The following is a 16,996-nucleotide window of genomic DNA, read 5'->3' as shown; positions in this document are numbered from 1 at the left end:
TAATTGATACGTTGATGGGAAACTCCTAACAAATTATTCCTTTCAGGTTCCTTCGCCATTTTCTACAAAGTGATATGCTCATTGGCTGAAGTATAAATATTCGACCAATCAAAATGGAGCATATATCGAATACACAATAAGGTGAATTCTTTTCGTCCAATCATGTTCGAAAGATGTTTTAATCAAATGTGATTGTGTAGTTAAGTATTTATTGATGCGTACGCCCACGTTTAAAATGATCTGCAATTTATACTTTTTAATAGATACATGTTTTGTAATCCTTATGAATTAATCGATTTCTAATTTTCAATTTTATTAATAATAAGCAATGTTTCGATATAAAGAAAAATCAATGATTAAATTACATAATTTTTTCTCTTTGTTTAGTTTTACTCAAAAAATTATCCAAACCACTCTATATTGTATTGTTCCATTTTAAACCCATCGCGGTATTTTTCAAAATAGGAATCAGGTTCTTAAGTACGATTTATATAAGATTAAAAATATTCTTCCAAAAATATTCTGATTTAAAGTTAAATAATAATTATCATATACTTAACCTATTCTATATATAATAAATAAATCCCACTTTAAGTAAGCTAATAATACATTTGTTTATTAAAGATTTACGGTCAAAAAGTATACTGCATATTTTAAAACATCTCTACCTTCTTATTTTTTATCTATACTATAAAGTAATTGTTTTAACGATTCTTCATTTATTGTTTCAAAAGAACACCTGATGTTATCATCAGTGGTATATGTTTCTTCTACATCTGTATGAATTATATTTTCATTTATATTTTCCGAGGGATGTCTAAAATTACTAAATAACGGCTGTGAAATGTTTTTTGATATAGGAGAAGAAAGTCTTAAATGTTCCATTCCAGATGTAGGTGATGACAAATCATTTTCTAATGGTGACATTACTAATGAGAAAAAATCTGTAGTATCTTGTACATTGTTCCTGTTATCTGATAATAATTTATCAGAATGATTTGTAGAACTTTTTGAGTTGAGATTTTTGGAATTGTCAGAATTCCACCCATCTTCGTTTGAATTTTTATTTGTCTCTTTTGTTTTTGCAAAATTTGCTTCTTCTTCGTTTTCAAGATCTGATTCTCTTGTTAACACAGTTTGACCTTGAGCATTTATTATAAGAACAAATTTATTATCTTTATTATTAATACCATTTAGTATTTGTTTTATTTGTTGCGAAGAATTAGTTTCTTGCAAATGATTCGCCTCGTTGCAATTTTCTTGTACAATCGATGTCACAGCTGACGTTTGAGCTATTTCATTTGATGGCTGTTGAGCACTGGATTGTTGTACTGGACATTTATGCGTTCGTTGGCTTACCTAAATAATTTTAATTATGCACAAATATTATTCATATTAATCAAATGTTATTAATTTTATTTTGCATTACTTACTTTATATCTAAAACTTTTTCCACACATTGTACATGTGTAAGGCATAACACCTGTGTGAATTCTACGATGTACTAGATAAGACACGCGTTGTCGAAAACATTTTCCTATAAAAAAAATATAGATATAATCTAAAATTAATGTCTAGCTGAAAATCAATAATATAATACTATATAAAATATCATATGAAGTAACAGAAACAAAAGTTTACAGAAACTTTACCTTGATTTGTTAACTCATGCATCACACTGTAATGTTATAGGTACAATGTGAATAAAATGACCCATATTAGATTGTTAGTAAAAACTGTAAATAGTAAAGCACATTATATTTATAATCGATTATAAATTTTATAAAAAGTACATATTATTTAAAACAAGCAATACACTATTATATTTATCAAATATACTTACCACAAGTTTCACATGCAAAAGGTTTTTCTCCTGTATGAATTCGTTCATGATTGTGTAATGTAGAGAGTTCCTTAAATGATCTACCACAAGTAGTACACATATGTGGTTTGTCATCTTTATGATACAATCTATGTTTGTGATATGACTGTTGAAAAGTAAATGTTTTATCACAAATGTTACATTTATATGGCATTTCACCTGAATGTAATCTTTTATGTTTTTTCAAAAAATATTTTGTTGTGAACATTTTACTACAGACATCACATTCCCATTGTTTGCCTTCATGTGTTTTCAAATGTTGTATAACATGCTGTTCCTATTTTATTAATACGAAAATTAAATATATTTTCATATCTTATTTTTTATAATCTTTTTTAATAATTAAACTTACTTTTTTAAAATTTTTCCCACAAGTAGGACAATTATATCCATTATTATTAATTCCCATTGATGCGTCTCCATCTTTTGATAAAAAACCTATATAATATTATGATAAGCAATTTTTAATATATAGAAGAAAAATTTAATATTAAATAATGTTTACCCCAATTATGACCAATATGTGCTACTCTCATATGTATCATTAAACTGCCACGCATTTTAAAAACTTTAGAACACAAATGGCAAGAATAACTTTTTAACAAGTTCTCAGATGTAACATTAAAATTTTGTTCATCAACCATATGAATTAATTGTTTATGCAAAATAAGTATGTTATGATCTGGAAAGTGGAAGCCACATATATTACATCTTTCAGTCTTTTCCTTTAAAATCTTAAGATTTGATATTATTTTTTCACCATTTACATTCTGATCTAATTTTTCTTCTACAATTGAATGAGTTAAGGTTTTTTTATGATCATCTAAATGTTGTTTATTATTTATTTCTGATGATAAAACATTAGCATTTTCCGACATTGTCATAACATGTGGAAAACTGATGATCAAATTATTTTTTAGATTATATTGATCATTATTGATTTCTGTTTGCTTTAACATAATCTCTTGAGTTTCATCAGAGCATAATGATAATTCTTTTTTTGTTGTGGAATGTTGATTACACACTTGTGATAAATTTTCTATCCAAATACCTTCTAGTTTGTTCATCTCTCTTGGTTGTAAATTTCTCTCTTGAATATTACTATTTTTGTAGCCATCTTCCAAACAACTTGTTTTCGATAACTCACTTATTACTTCTGATGTATCATTTTGTGATTCTAAAAACAATCTATTATTTTGTTTATTATACAAACATTCATTTGTATTTGTATTTTGACAAAGTTGATCAGATAATTGTATAACTTGTGAACTCTCATTAAATGAACCTTCATTTTGTACTTTAGTTTGTGAATTCATCATCAATGTTTTATTTATACTATTTGAAATGGTATAAGAAGATTGTGTTGTATGATCTATACCACAACAGTTTTTACTTTTATCTTTTTTATTATAATTTTGACCTGTATCTACGGTCTCCTTATGTAATAGATTCCAGTCATGAAGGACATTCTTAACTTGGACATTTTGATTACAGATCTCATTATTATCTACATTAATATTAATAGGTTTTGATAATTGTATTGAATTATCATTTATATTTATAGTATGTCCAAATAGATGTATAGTCAATTTATCTATACCAACTAATACTTCATTACATACAGGACACATAAGTGGTCTAGTAGCTACACTTACAAGGCCTGCTCGTAAAGCATCTAAAGTTGAAAAACTGGGTTGAGAACATAAAGGACATGCTAAAAGACGAGCACACATATTTTAAAGCTTTATGATATTAAATATCTGAAAGTGTGCTTTAAAGTTTTATCTCTTGTTTTATTACGTTATATTATTTTATATCATTTTCCAATTGTAAAATTCACTTTATTCTTGTTTATATAAAGATCTTATTATCTTTTTTACTAGCTTTGATCAAAGAAAATATCTAATAGTTTCACGTTTTTGATTATTCACTTAATTTTCTCTACAAGAAAGATATAAATATACAACGTAAAATTAATCTATAATACACATAATCAGAGATCAGATCAATTAATCCAATTTAAAATTAATATTATAGATTAGAAACACAATTATCGTGGTTATACTTGCACTTGAGCCAATAGAAAAAAATTAAAGCTCAATTATAATGATTCGACAATGCATGTATAATGGAAATAGTCTATTTAATGAGCTATCCATATATACAATCCAGGACAGAATGTTATAACTCAAGTCCTAAATATAGATGAACGAGATTTCGTGTATTTATGTTGAATTCTTTTGCTTTGAGGAGTTGGATGACGATCTTCGGGTTATATTTAGATAAAAGGCGGGATATTTGAAAAAATAATATCTATGAATATGAAAATATTTATTACAAAATATTACATATAAAATATTAAAAATTATTAATACTAATTATCTATATAAATATTTGTATAATTAACTAACCAATAGGACACTTGTAAGAAATCCCATCTTTGCAACAATACTTTCTACCACCAGATAAATTTGTATTGATCCATTTATTTTTACAATTTTGTATGAAAAGGTACGCCTATATTAAGCAAAAATTTATTTCAGATATTTGTACTTTATGACAGTTCAATTAATTATATATATATATATATTTATTCAATTATATATTATATATATATACACACACAATTGAATTGTACATATATATATATATAATATTTTTTTTATTATTTCTATTAATATAAAACAATGTTATACAATTATATAATGCAAACTACTTACTCTTTCTTTCAAACAATCACGATCTATTGCAGCACAAAGTAAATCAGAGCTATTTGGAAGATGTTTTACAATCTGTAATACAGATAAATAATATTTAATATATTAACCCAATACATGAATTTTTTTTTATATATATATATATAAGCATTAGTTATATTTTTAAAGTATCTTTTTCAACTCACCATTTCAAGACATTTATTAGTGCATTGTCTGTTCCCAAGAGGAGTACAAGGAAACGATTCTGACTGTTCGTGAAGAAGAGCTGGGTTCCCTGTAGGCTGTTCTTTAGTACCTTTTTTAAACTGTCCACTTAAAAAGATACCACAAATACATCCAACAGATTCTTCAGATGATGACTCTATGCGATTACTATTGTTTTCATTGATATCATTTTTTGTATAAACAGTTGACACACATAAAATAATAAAAATGAACTCTAAATACATTTCAGACTGTAATGAAAGATTTATATTAAATACAATAAAATTACTTTATCCTTTCCTTTCTTAATTATCAAAAGAATTATCTCTATATATTTATATACCTTCTTGTATTACTTGATAGAAGTCTGAAAAAAGATTGAGAATTCTTTTATGTGTCAACGGAAGTGTATCAGACCAAAATGTTGCAATATATAAAGGACAGGATGGTATTGCTTATTAAGCAAAATTTGTTTATAGTATTATGATTACACATAATAAGACCTACTTTCACTCGTCAGATAAATTTAGATGTAAAATATAAATAGTTTTTATTGATTTTTTCTTAATATTTTTACATCTATAGAGCAACTATTTAACCCTATCTATTTTTCTTCATAATTAACTTTGCTTCACCCTTTAGAACTATTTGTTCTCCATTTGAAATTAAAGTATACTCACATTTTATAATTTTGCGTACAGATATTATTTGTACTATTATTTCTACATTATCTCCAACGTAGCATGAATTCGGAAATTTAAGGAATTGTTCTATAACGATTGTACCCGGGCCTGGTAATTTTGTACCAAGTACACCTGACACTAAACCATTAAGTAAAGCTCCATGAACAATATTTTTTTCAGAAGTAATATGTATGGGATTATAATCGTTAGTTAACTGTGCAAAATTTAACACGTCACTACGAGTTATTGTTTTAAAAATTGATACCCGATCTCCAACTTTGAAGTTTGAAGAGAATATCTTGGTAGGAGTTTTTGTACAATATTTTTTTATATTATAATAGAAGAGAGAAATTCGTGACATAATTACTTTTTAATTAAAGATATTATAGAATGTATATTATAAATCAATAGAGAATAGATTTATGATACAATATCCTATCTATTTGGCAGATTTATCACTGCTACATATATCATTTTTATCCTCAATCTTCTTATTACGTTCTTGGCAATAATCACTTAAAAATATAATAGCTAAATTTTTTATACGATTATTTGTACTATTAGACAAATCATGCATATGTTTAATAACCACAGGTGAAACTATATCATTTATAAGTTCAGGTGTTATTAGAAACATTAAAGTTGTAATTGATGATAATATAGTTCCTTCATCATGAGAGTTAAGTAATGATGATACTAATGAAATGCCTTGATTGCGTAAGATGTATGCTTTATTTATTGGATCTGAAAAGTAAAAATCATTTTCATTATTGTGTAAATGAATAACGTCATTGTTGTTATGCTTTTAATATGCTCAAAAGTATAATAACTTACCTAAGCATAAATTACAAATACCTCCTATAGCAAAACGTACAAAAGTAGAATTATCTTCAGATAAAATATGAAGAAATAAATCGATTACTTTAAGCTGTCTTAAATATTCATAATTAATAGGATCGTAAGAAAAATTAACCAAATTCGCCAACACCTGTTCCTTCGCGTCTATTACAAAAAAAAAATATATATGATATTAATTGAGATAGATAAATCAAAATATTATAACTGATTCAAAATTTCGTCTAATTACCTTTAGAGGAAGTCGTTTTAAATTCGTTAATTAGAAGTTTTAAAAAATCATATCGGCCTATGCCATTTTGTCCCGTGCGTCGTATTAATTTCTCTTTGGTTGAAAACATTAAATACTCCAGGTACTAAACAAAATTTATAATAAATATTTTGGATATTATGGATAATATATTACATTACTTACAAACTACATATAAAACATAATACTATACTTTTTCTTTGATCAAATTTGGTTGAATTCTAATCTGTTTATTTTCCTTTTGCATTACGATTGGTTAATAGAAAGTAATAAATCATGATACATAATAATTAAAAATAAGTTTCTCTAATATTATTGGGCAATAGAATACAAACTGCATGAAATTCAATAGAATGAAAAAATGACTATGAATACGACGATATAGTCCAAGGACATATAAAAATGTAGCTCTTACGTCATTGGTGTGGACAAACTTGTATAATATGATCGTTGAAAGCTAAAGGCGCATTTAGAGCAATAGTAATGTCAACGAAACAAAGAATATTTGAACATACCGCCATTCTCATAATCTGTTTGAAGGGAGCATAAGGTTTCGTTGTGGAAGACAAGATTAACACGTAGCCGGCGTTTGACGTGTCCTAGTCTCCTAGTCTAGGCGCATAGCAGTTTAATAATTTCTTGCAAGCAGTATTATAAGTTGCAACGTGCTGTGTTGAAGAATAGTACATGTTTGCATGCTTATATCGAAAAGTTAGTAGTGATAGGCGAGAAAAAAATATGCATTATAGCGTTTAATTTCATTGAGAACAAAATGTTGCCGAATAAATCGTCTGCGACAAATACGAAAAAAATTATGTTCCCTGATAAAAAAACAACTACCAAGCAAATGAAAACTTCTACCTTAACCAATGCCGCTGGTCTTAATTCTTTGATTACTTTTACCGTATTATTACTTGCTTGGATAGCAGGTTTTGCATCCAGACTTTTCGCAGTGATACGATTCGAAAGTATTATACATGAATTTGATCCTTGGTATGTAATATTTTTTTTCATATCTACTTTTTATACATTATGTGTTAATTTCTTTCTAAAATAAACTAGTATTTTATGTATACAATTAAAAATAATATTGAAAGAATTTTATTAGATGAAAATTTATATTTTTATTAATTTTATATTTATATGTTATAAATACTTGTAAAAATTTCTTTAATCATTATTTGTCAATAACAGGTTCAATTATAGAGCAACTGCATATATGGTACAACATGGGTTTTATAACTTTTTAAATTGGTTTGATGAAAGGGCTTGGTACCCTTTGGGACGTATTGTAGGTGGAACAGTATATCCTGGACTTATGATTACATCTGGGACAATACATTATATACTTCATTCTTTAAATATTCCAATACATATAAGAGATATATGTGTCTTCTTAGCACCAGTTTTCAGTGGTCTTACTGCCATTTCTACTTATTTATTAACTAAAGAAATATGGAGTGCTGGTGCTGGATTGTTTGCTGCATGTTTTATTGCAATTGTACCTGGTTATATTTCAAGATCAGTAGCTGGAAGTTATGATAATGAAGGAATTGCAATATTTGCATTGCAAATTACTTATTATTTTTGGGTTAAATCAGTCAAAACTGGATCAATATTTTGGGCTTCAATGACTGCTCTGTCATATTTTTATATGGTATCTGCATGGGGTGGATATGTTTTCATTATTAATCTTATACCATTTCATGTATTTACATTGTTAGTCATGAATCGATTTAGTAATCGTTTGTTTACAAGTTATACTACATTTTATATTTTGGGACTTCTGTTAAGTATGCAAATACCATTTGTTGGTTTTCAACCAATTAGAACATCAGAACACATGGCTGCAGGAGGTGTATTTGCTTTACTGATTTTTATAGCTACTCTAAGGTATCTATAAGACATTTAGCAATATATATTTTCTAATTAATTTATGATATTACCATTTAATGAAAATAAATGTTTTTTTTTTGAACAGGCATTTACGAACCGTATTGACAAAATTTGAAATGAGATATTTTAGTGGTGTGGTAGCAATAACAGCAATTGTCCTTTTACTAATTTTGGTTATATTAACTTATACTGGTTTTGTTGCCCCTTGGAGTGGAAGATTTTATTCTCTATGGGATACAGGTTATGCAAAAGTACATATACCTATAATAGCATCGGTTTCTGAACACCAACCTACAACCTGGTTCAGTTTCTTTTTTGATTTACATATTCTTGTTACAATATTCCCTGTTGGACTGTGGTACTGTATGAAACATATTAATGATGAAAGAGTGTTCGGTCAGTATCTCTATTTTAATTATGCTCGAATTAAATAACAATGTTAATAAATAAAAAACTGATTTATATTTTAGTTATATTGTATGCCATAAGTGCCGTATATTTCGCTGGAGTAATGGTAAGGCTTATGCTTACATTAACCCCAGTTGTATGTATGTTAGCTGGTGTAGCATTCAGTGGACTGTTAGAATTATTCTTGAAAGAAGAATATAGAGATGGGAATGATAGAATTGAAGGTAGTGAAGAAGAAAGTGAAGAAGAAAGAGAGAGAAGTCCAGGCAGAGCATTATATGACAAAGCTGGAAAACTAAGAAGAATGAAACATGAAAGACCTAAGGATGCTAATGATGGATTAGGAGACAGTCTTAGAAATAGTTTCATCATTGGTGTATTAATCTTGTTAATGATGTTCACTGTGCATTGTACTTGGGTTACAAGTAATGCATATTCTAGTCCTTCAATTGTTTTAGCATCTTATAGCAATGATGGTGGTAGAGCTATTCTGGATGATTTTAGAGAAGCTTATTACTGGTTAGCTCAAAATACACCTAATGATGCTAGAGTTATGAGTTGGTGGGATTATGGTTATCAAATTGCTGGAATGGCAAACAGGTAAAAGTTACAGCATACACAATTACGTTTTAAGTTATATTACATGAAAATCATTTCTTTTTTATATAGAACTACACTTGTGGATAATAATACATGGAATAATTCACACATAGCATTAGTGGGTAAAGCAATGAGTTCAAATGAAAGCGCTGCTTATGAGATTATGACGTCCTTAGATGTAGATTATGTATTAATTATTTTTGGTGGTATGATTGGATATTCTGGTGATGATGTTAACAAGTTTTTATGGATGATACGGATCGCTGAGGGTGAACATCCCCAAGATATTCGTGAAAGTGATTATTTTTCTGAAAAAGGAGAGTTTAGAGTGGATTCCGAAGGATCTCCAACTTTAATGAATTCTTTAATGTACAAGTTGAGTTATTATAGATTTGGTGAAGTTAAAATTGACTACAGATCACCTTCTGGTTACGACCGTACTCGAAATGCAGAGATAGGAAATAAAAATTTTCAGCTCACCTATTTAGAAGAAGCTTACACTACTGAACATTGGCTTGTTAGAATTTATAGGTAATTTTATTCTTCATATCGATTATTAATCTGTCTAATAAGACATACTTAAACACTATAAATAATTATTTCGTTATATAAGAAATATTTAATTTTATTGTGATTTTTACAGGGTGAAGAAACCAAAAGAATTTAATAGACCCAGGATCCCAATTGCAGATAGAGTTATAGCTCGTCATGCAAACTCATATATTAGCAAAAAGGTTAGTGTAATCAGAATTATATTAGATATATTAGAGATTTTAGAGAATTGATTTTTGAAGTTTTTTGCGTATCGTTTGTACTTCTTTTCTTATTACATTGTTGAATCTGAAAATCTAGTTGAAGTTATGGGGGGTTAAATATTAATGTTTCAGACTGCACGACGTAAGAAAGGTTTCATAAAAGGCCGGCCAATAGTTATTAAAGGACAGAAACCTCAAAAGAAAGCAACGTAACAAACGTATATTACTTATCCCATAACAAATTTCAAAAAATACAACTTTTGTAACAACAGAATTACCGTCCCTTGGATCTACCACAAGACTGTAGTCCAAAGCGTGATTAATACTGTCAAAGAATTTGTTCGAAGGATATGTAAGAAAACAAAAAAAATTTTATTTCAATGTGTCAGGAAACGAGAAATAATTATTTTACCAATTATTTTTAAAAGAAAGTTCCATTAGTCTTTATGATGATTGTCTAATATACAATGTCACATCATATAATAGTATATTACATATAAGTTTATTTCACCTACTTCATTGCAGTATAGTATTATACATTATTAATAAATACCACTGTGTATATATATTAAGTGTATTTCAGTAATATATTTTAGGTACATTAATAGTAGATACTTTTTGAAACTGTTGTAATGAAATTCATTACACAAATTAAACATTATTCTTTAATGAATTGAATTGCTCAAAAGTTGTATTTACATGACACCCACACACATATATATATATATATGTATGTATTTTGAATATTTTCTATTAGTTAAATTATTGTTTTAATTAATTTGTGTAAATTTTTTGTATGATCAAAGATTGATGCAATTTTATTGAAAAAATTAATAACATTCTGCATTTAATTGTACAGGTTTGTATTGCAATGTATTTAGTATAAATTATATTCTAACAAACAAAAAATTTATTTTACTGATTGTTACATTGTTAAAAACAGTGGTTTTAAAAACACATGTCACGTTTATCCAGTTTGTTATATGGCACATTGTTGAACAAAACATTTGTAATAACATAGTCTTGTTTACAAGCATGGTGTTGTGAATCTTAAAATCTTGTTTTGTATTCTATACAGTGGACCTAAGAATATGAAGGTTAAGATAAATTCAGAACAATATTACTTGTTACATATTTACATTCATGTAACATAATGTAACATAATACTTTTGATTACTTTACAGATTACCATAATATTCTTAGATCACTGTAAATGTTATTTATTGCATGATATTTCCTTTCCTCACCAAATCTATTTATTTTATGGAAAATTTTTTTTTACATATTTGTAAATAAAATTTAATTTCACACATCATATTAATATATAACAATCTAGTTTATATTAATATCTTTCATAATCATTTCTGCATATAATCAATATTTGTATATAAAAACAAATAGGTATGTATATACATAAAATTTATAAATAGGTACGTGTTTTTTATACTATTTAATTCTCAAATATAACATCCACGATTTAACACAGAGTATATTCGGAAATATTTTTAATTTGTCAGAATAAAATCGTATTAACTGTCAAAATCAGCTGATTAGTAAATGATATATATGTATATGTTGACTTAGTGTGTGTGTGTGTGTGTGTGTGTGTGTGTGTGTGTCATTTCTACATCAAAATAATTACTAGCTAAATATATGACGGATCTATAACGAAGGAATCCTATTCTTAGTACAATTATAATTTTTATCAAGACTGGATATATTTCATTTTTTAATACTTACATAGAATATTTAAAATCAAATATTATAATTGATAGTAATCCTAACTAAAGTAAAATATTAATTAAATTTCATTGATGCATGCAATATTTAATTTAAATTATTATTTTATATTCTAGCTCAACTATTATTAACACAATAATAAAATAAAAGTAAATAGATTCTTAAATATTCCAATAAGTATATCGTATATACTTATTATAGTGATTACATTCATATGTAAGGTTTGTTTAACACAAGTATAATTCTATAATTTCATTTTTTTATTAACGTAATGCATAAATGAAATAAAACTGTTAGAACGCTTTTTGATATATTAATTATTATGACTAGAATACTGTATGATTTATTTAAATAATAAGGAAAAAGTAAAAAATTTTAATTATTATTATAAAAAAATCATTATTGTAATATTAAGATTCTAATAGAAGATACCAACGTAAGGAAGATTGTTCTAACTTTTTGACTATTATTTAATACAAAATTGATATATATCAGGCAAAAAAAAGAGCAGAATGAATGATTAATTTTAATAATAAGAGAGAATATTTGATTGTTAGGTTATGTCGAACTAAGAAACAATGTAGTAAACATTCTTCTAGTTTCTCGAGTGAGAAATGAATTATCCTATATTCATTTTGTTATACCACGAATCTAAAACGAGTTGATTATTAGGCATAGACAAAGGACGTTCATACGTCGAATCTACGCCAATATCATCGCGATTTCATGGATTATTCGCAACAAAGATTGTTCGTGTGTGCAATGATCGCCATTTTGCTTCTCTCACATCTGACATGTCTTTCTAATGTTATTATCGATGAATACCGTAATTCGTGCGTGAAAATCTTAAATTTCCTTGAAGTGTATCTTTTAAGAAAAGGTCAAGTTATTTCTGATTGGACAATAGTCACCATTATTATTTGGAATAATCTCTTGTTGTTCCAATTTCGATTAAACTACGTTAAACCCCGAGCTAAGCAACCACTAGATAAAGGCAATTTTATGTGCGTAATCACAGATATTTTACTCTTGTTACAAGGTTTTTAATATGTAACAGAGAAATGATTAAATGAATTTTTAATGTTACGTCGTTGATAAATTTGTTCGCAATATTTTCTATGGTGTCTCGTTGTCAATGCAAGGGGTGAACATAACCAAATATTGTTGACCTCCAACGTTGTGTGTGCTCATGTCATCACTGAAAAAAGAACACTTCTTAATATGATTTTAACTTGTCAGATATTATTGATACTTCCTTCAGCAATATTTTATATCTTAATGCACCATATATTGCAGTTGATTAAAGATGCATAGGATTTGTTAGCTATAAACTGCTATGTAAGACAAGGATTGTTTTTACTCTGATCTAGATATGGACTATAGTCTCATGCTTGTTGCTTAAATTGAGTCTATGTAAACACTATGTACATTCAAATCTAAATCCAAATACAATAACAGTATAGTTTGAAAATTCTTAAACGTTTATCCACGAGATATTAAACATATTTTCAAAGAACTTGTTATGAGTATTAGTAAAGTAATATATATATTATCGAGGATCTATACACAGATTTTGAAATCATATAATTTGGATGTAGTTTGAATGTATTAATATGCATACCATGACGATTTTATATGTATCCATATATATATATATATATATATGTAAAGTTTAAATAGACGATTAAGTACATAGCAAAATATTTAGCAATTAAGTAATATTACATATTATTTTGTAATATATGAGATTTTTTACTCAAGTTTCTTTCTGCGTACATATTGTTTTAGTGCAAATGTATAAGGCTTTAAGGCCTAAGTGTAAAAAAAATCTATAACTGTGATGTAATTTAAATGAATTTATTTTTAATTTTTATATTTTCAGTATTATTTACATAATAAAAAGTGTATATAAGTGTTAGTTTTGGTATATCGCATAAACTAAGTTTTATCTAGATAAGAAGAATTTTGATGTGTGGAATATTTGAGAATGCAGATAGAATGGGCTGGAATAAGAGTGGCAATCAATGAAGGTCCCTACGTCTGGAAACTCAAACATGGACAATAAATTGAAGTTTTCAGATCGCTTGAAGGCTTTATTGAAAACTGAGGCTCACCAAGATGTTGATCCATATATTTTTAGTGAACCAGAACCATTTACTACAGCAGCAGGAAGAAACTGTACAGTAGTTCCGACTAGAAGTTCTAAAGTGATGCAAAATTGTAAAAAAAGTAAAGGCAAATGTATAAAAGAAAGGACAAAACTAACTCCTGTGCCAAGTGCAGGATATAGAACTGTTACAGATAGAAGAACAGATTTGGATGTGGAATATGGTGGTGGGAGAAGCATAGATCAAAAATATTCTAATATAGTTCAAAATAAACGACGTCACTTAGAGAATTTGCAACGACTCAGGTCAAGGAGACAAAATCGGGACCATACGTTGCTATATTATCCAAAAGCAGGAGCAGAAATATCAGATAGTGAGTCAAGTGGAGACGAGATGACAGTTTATCAACGCCATTGGTTTTCAGGAGATACAAGTACAGAATTAAATCGATCTGCAAGATTATCTCAACTAAGATCTCAGTTACGGCGACGTTTGATTCAGTTAAATAGAAGTGACTCAGACTCAGAAGTTCTTTTACGTGAACGTGCAAGGTGTTTATTAGAAGCCGCTTACAAGGACCCAGCATCTACAGCTAGAGCTTTAAGTGGTTCACCAGGAACTAGTAAGATAATAGATGGACCACTTCTAGTAGGAGGACAATGTGGTGCTGAAGGATGTCAACAAATTTCCTTACCTTGTACGCGTCATTGTTCTCGACATATTATGTTAAATGGAGATCAACTTTTATTTGAACATTGCACTGCCAAATTTAGTGACAACACACAGTGTTGCATTCCTGTGTTTGATGTTGCACATGAATTACCACTTTGTCCAGAGCATGCTAGAAAAAGGGATAATTATAATCGTAAGGCTCAAGAATCTAAACCAAAGAAAGCACGGAAAAAACCAGCATCTCCTACCATCCCAAGGCCTAAGCCAAAATCCAGGCCAAAGAAAAGAAAGCGACCTCCTGCAAATAAATTAGAGACCAAAGGTACTTTAGCACACGAAGAGAGTCATTATATGGGCCAAATGAACTCTAGTGAAAGTCACATTAAGACATTGAATAATATGAGTGTAACACAAGGAAGCTCAAACTCTTCGAATTTAAACTTAGGGTTGGGATTAAGTTCTCTTGGACTAGGAGGAGGTCTAAAAGTCGAGTTAAGTGATCATGAAGTATTTGCTTCTCTGGATCCAACAGAACATGACTTCGGAAATGTACTCAACAATTTACCAGCAGATGCGTTTAATGATTTATTTATTGGTAACTATTACTTAATTTTATATATCATAAAAACAGCAGGCAAACAATCATGGGAGAACTATTAGTGTCATTTTGTATAGTTTAATAAATATTTAATTAAATGTTCATATATAACTTTTTTAGAAAGTAGAAATGGTGAATATGAACCATCAAGAGAGGAGGAAGAAGAATTGGAACGAGCTTTAGAAGCAGTGGACAAAGATGTTCGTAATTTAGAAAGAATGGGACAAACGCATGGACTTTTAGAGCCAGCTTTACTTGCTCAACTTATGTCAGACATAGCTTCGTAGCCCCACCTACATTAACACTATAATAATCAGAAAATAAATTCGCGTGTGTTCCTTATGATGTAGAAAAAAGATACTGTTTTGTGTGTCTGTGCTGCTACATGTAAACTTGTGTCACTGACTTGTTACTACACAGTTGCACAGTTGAAGACATTGGCAGGGATTGATATGCATATATAGAATGTGAACAAGAAAAATAGTAAACTTATCAATTTAGGATGATGGACACTAGGTAACACATGGCTAGATTTAATGTCATGTATGACATACAGCTTGTAAATGTTTAAGAATTCCATTTTTTCCAATTAATAGCTAATTAAGAAAACTGTTCATAGTTTAAAGTTGTAGTGTATATTTACAGCTTACTATGAACATACCAACAAATTTTAGTTAACGAAGATTTATTGTGCTAGTGCTCTTTAGTAATACATTTCATTACATTAATTTTTCAAAATATGGGCAATGAAGATGCAAAAAGTTATATTACACAAATATAATTGACACATTCAGCATTCAGGATATCAACATTCAGAATATTGCAAAAATATCAAGGTATATATTCTCTTTTATATATATGTCACACATTTAGAATTTTATTATAATTAGACATTGTGTATTAATAGAGCTATTTCATGATCATCTATTTTTCTCTTTCTATTTGTTACATTTTACTTAATTGCTTCATCTATATATTATTTTTATCTTCTCATAGTTACAAAAACTAAATTTACTCGATTTACTTTACTATCCTAAATGATTAAAAAAGACAAAATGTGTCCAATATATAAAATTATATCACATTTGATATAGATTAAGCAAATAAATGCAAATAAGTGCATTATAATTGATTTGGAACAGTGTCACTAATCTTTTTGTTTTTTTTACTTCATGCATTATGATTGATTTGAAAAATTTCAACATTTTTTTTGTTTTTATGAATTCCTTGTAGTGTGTGCGTGTGTATATATATATATATATATATATATATATATATATAAACTTAAAAAGATCTAGATATAATGTCATCACCATATTAAAAAATGATATTTATGTAAAATATCTAAAAAAAACTTTTTATGAAATTTTGGGATAGTGTATTTGCATTTCTATTCTAATTACACCATGAATTATTATATGTTGATGATCTTAATCTCTAAATCATTTGCATTTTTTATTTATAGTAGTTTCAGTTATTAAATAACAAATTATTAATGACAAATCTCAGATCTTTTCCAACTTTTCATAACTGATCAAGCAATGTTATAATATATCCAAAAAGTGATCTCTTGGTTAACATATGAACAGAACCATTTTTTTTTTTAAATTATATCTCATTAAACATCT

At 27.8% G+C, this 16,996-nt stretch overlaps 5 protein-coding genes across 10 annotated transcripts; 2 read left to right on the top strand and 3 right to left on the bottom strand.

The window, feature by feature from the left end:
- Positions 1 to 595: 595 nt before the first annotated feature.
- On the bottom strand, positions 596 to 4,116 carry LOC122637138 (zinc finger protein 271-like). 4 transcript variants are annotated; one of them, XM_043829079.1, is made up of 6 exons: positions 2,643 to 4,115; positions 2,388 to 2,564; positions 2,235 to 2,320; positions 1,844 to 2,159; positions 1,434 to 1,537; positions 596 to 1,359 (listed from the first exon to the last, which is right to left on the bottom strand). In XM_043829079.1, the coding sequence occupies exons 1-6, from the start codon at positions 3,613 to 3,615 to the stop codon at positions 673 to 675; spliced, it is 2,343 nt and encodes a 780-aa protein (XP_043685014.1). In that variant the 5' UTR covers positions 3,616 to 4,115; the 3' UTR covers positions 596 to 672. The 4 variants fall into 4 exon arrangements, with proteins under 4 accessions (XP_043685014.1, XP_043685015.1, XP_043685013.1 ...); XM_043829080.1 differs by having other exon boundaries at positions 2,934 to 4,114; XM_043829078.1 differs by having other exon boundaries at positions 2,235 to 2,305; positions 2,388 to 4,116.
- Positions 4,117 to 4,196: 80 nt separating this feature from the next.
- LOC122637143 (follicle cell protein 3C-1) lies at positions 4,197 to 5,396 on the bottom strand. Its single transcript, XM_043829089.1, has 3 exons — positions 4,785 to 5,396; positions 4,603 to 4,674; positions 4,197 to 4,399 (listed from the first exon to the last, which is right to left on the bottom strand). The coding sequence occupies exons 1-3, from the start codon at positions 5,046 to 5,048 to the stop codon at positions 4,289 to 4,291; spliced, it is 447 nt and encodes a 148-aa protein (XP_043685024.1). The 5' UTR covers positions 5,049 to 5,396; the 3' UTR covers positions 4,197 to 4,288.
- A 441-nt stretch (positions 5,397 to 5,837) lies between these two features.
- Positions 5,838 to 6,986, bottom strand: LOC122637142 (armadillo repeat-containing protein 7). The gene is made up of 4 exons (XM_043829088.1): positions 6,785 to 6,986; positions 6,574 to 6,697; positions 6,321 to 6,488; positions 5,838 to 6,230 (listed from the first exon to the last, which is right to left on the bottom strand). The coding sequence occupies exons 1-4, from the start codon at positions 6,836 to 6,838 to the stop codon at positions 5,926 to 5,928; spliced, it is 651 nt and encodes a 216-aa protein (XP_043685023.1). The 5' UTR covers positions 6,839 to 6,986; the 3' UTR covers positions 5,838 to 5,925.
- A 151-nt stretch (positions 6,987 to 7,137) lies between these two features.
- On the top strand, positions 7,138 to 11,306 carry LOC122637140 (dolichyl-diphosphooligosaccharide--protein glycosyltransferase subunit STT3B). Of its 3 annotated transcripts, none has more exons than XM_043829083.1 (7): positions 7,138 to 7,584; positions 7,786 to 8,484; positions 8,573 to 8,883; positions 8,958 to 9,495; positions 9,565 to 10,026; positions 10,139 to 10,229; positions 10,354 to 11,306. In XM_043829083.1, the coding sequence occupies exons 1-7, from the start codon at positions 7,364 to 7,366 to the stop codon at positions 10,372 to 10,374; spliced, it is 2,343 nt and encodes a 780-aa protein (XP_043685018.1). In that variant the 5' UTR covers positions 7,138 to 7,363; the 3' UTR covers positions 10,375 to 11,306. The 3 variants fall into 3 exon arrangements, with proteins under 3 accessions (XP_043685018.1, XP_043685017.1, XP_043685016.1); XM_043829082.1 differs by having other exon boundaries at positions 10,348 to 11,306; XM_043829081.1 differs by having other exon boundaries at positions 7,140 to 7,584; positions 10,383 to 11,306.
- A 1,189-nt stretch (positions 11,307 to 12,495) lies between these two features.
- LOC122636873 (INO80 complex subunit D) lies at positions 12,496 to 16,601 on the top strand. The gene is made up of 2 exons (XM_043828528.1): positions 12,496 to 15,365; positions 15,489 to 16,601. Exons 1-2 carry the CDS (start codon positions 14,015 to 14,017, stop codon positions 15,653 to 15,655), a joined length of 1,518 nt encoding a protein of 505 aa, XP_043684463.1. The 5' UTR covers positions 12,496 to 14,014; the 3' UTR covers positions 15,656 to 16,601.
- The last annotated feature ends 395 nt before the right edge of the window (positions 16,602 to 16,996 follow it).

Source organism: Vespula pensylvanica, chromosome 24 (genome assembly GCF_014466175.1).
Source record: "Vespula pensylvanica isolate Volc-1 chromosome 24, ASM1446617v1, whole genome shotgun sequence".
NCBI classification, from domain to species: domain Eukaryota; kingdom Metazoa; phylum Arthropoda; class Insecta; order Hymenoptera; family Vespidae; genus Vespula; species Vespula pensylvanica.
The sequence above is the reverse complement of the archived record's forward strand: the minus strand, read 5'-3'. Positions and strand labels throughout refer to the sequence as shown.

Coding starts and splice junctions, on each gene's coding strand:
- LOC122637138 (XM_043829077.1), bottom strand. CDS start 3,615: ATGTGTGCTCGTCTTTTAGCATGTCCTTTATGTTCTCAACCCAGTTTT. Junction 1,538..1,843: donor TTTTGCATGTGAAACTTGTG/GTAAGTATATTT, acceptor TTTTTTTTATAG/GAAAATGTTTTCGACAACGC. Junction 1,360..1,433: donor GAAAAAGTTTTAGATATAAA/GTAAGTAATGCA, acceptor AAAATTATTTAG/GTAAGCCAACGAACGCATAA.
- LOC122637143 (XM_043829089.1), bottom strand. CDS start 5,048: ATGTATTTAGAGTTCATTTTTATTATTTTATGTGTGTCAACTGTTTAT. Junction 4,675..4,784: donor CTAATAAATGTCTTGAAATG/GTGAGTTGAAAA, acceptor TCTGTATTACAG/ATTGTAAAACATCTTCCAAA. Junction 4,400..4,602: donor GTGATTGTTTGAAAGAAAGA/GTAAGTAGTTTG, acceptor TGCTTAATATAG/GCGTACCTTTTCATACAAAA.
- LOC122637142 (XM_043829088.1), bottom strand. CDS start 6,838: ATGCAAAAGGAAAATAAACAGATTAGAATTCAACCAAATTTGATCAAA. Junction 6,698..6,784: donor CAAATTTGATCAAAGAAAAA/GTATAGTATTAT, acceptor AATTTTGTTTAG/TACCTGGAGTATTTAATGTT. Junction 6,489..6,573: donor TAAAACGACTTCCTCTAAAG/GTAATTAGACGA, acceptor TTTTTGTAATAG/ACGCGAAGGAACAGGTGTTG.
- LOC122637140 (XM_043829081.1), top strand. CDS start 7,364: ATGTTGCCGAATAAATCGTCTGCGACAAATACGAAAAAAATTATGTTC. Junction 7,585..7,785: donor ATACATGAATTTGATCCTTG/GTATGTAATATT, acceptor TGTCAATAACAG/GTTCAATTATAGAGCAACTG. Junction 9,496..9,564: donor ATTGCTGGAATGGCAAACAG/GTAAAAGTTACA, acceptor TTTTTTATATAG/AACTACACTTGTGGATAATA.
- LOC122636873 (XM_043828528.1), top strand. CDS start 14,015: ATGAAGGTCCCTACGTCTGGAAACTCAAACATGGACAATAAATTGAAG. Junction 15,366..15,488: donor GTTTAATGATTTATTTATTG/GTAACTATTACT, acceptor TAACTTTTTTAG/AAAGTAGAAATGGTGAATAT.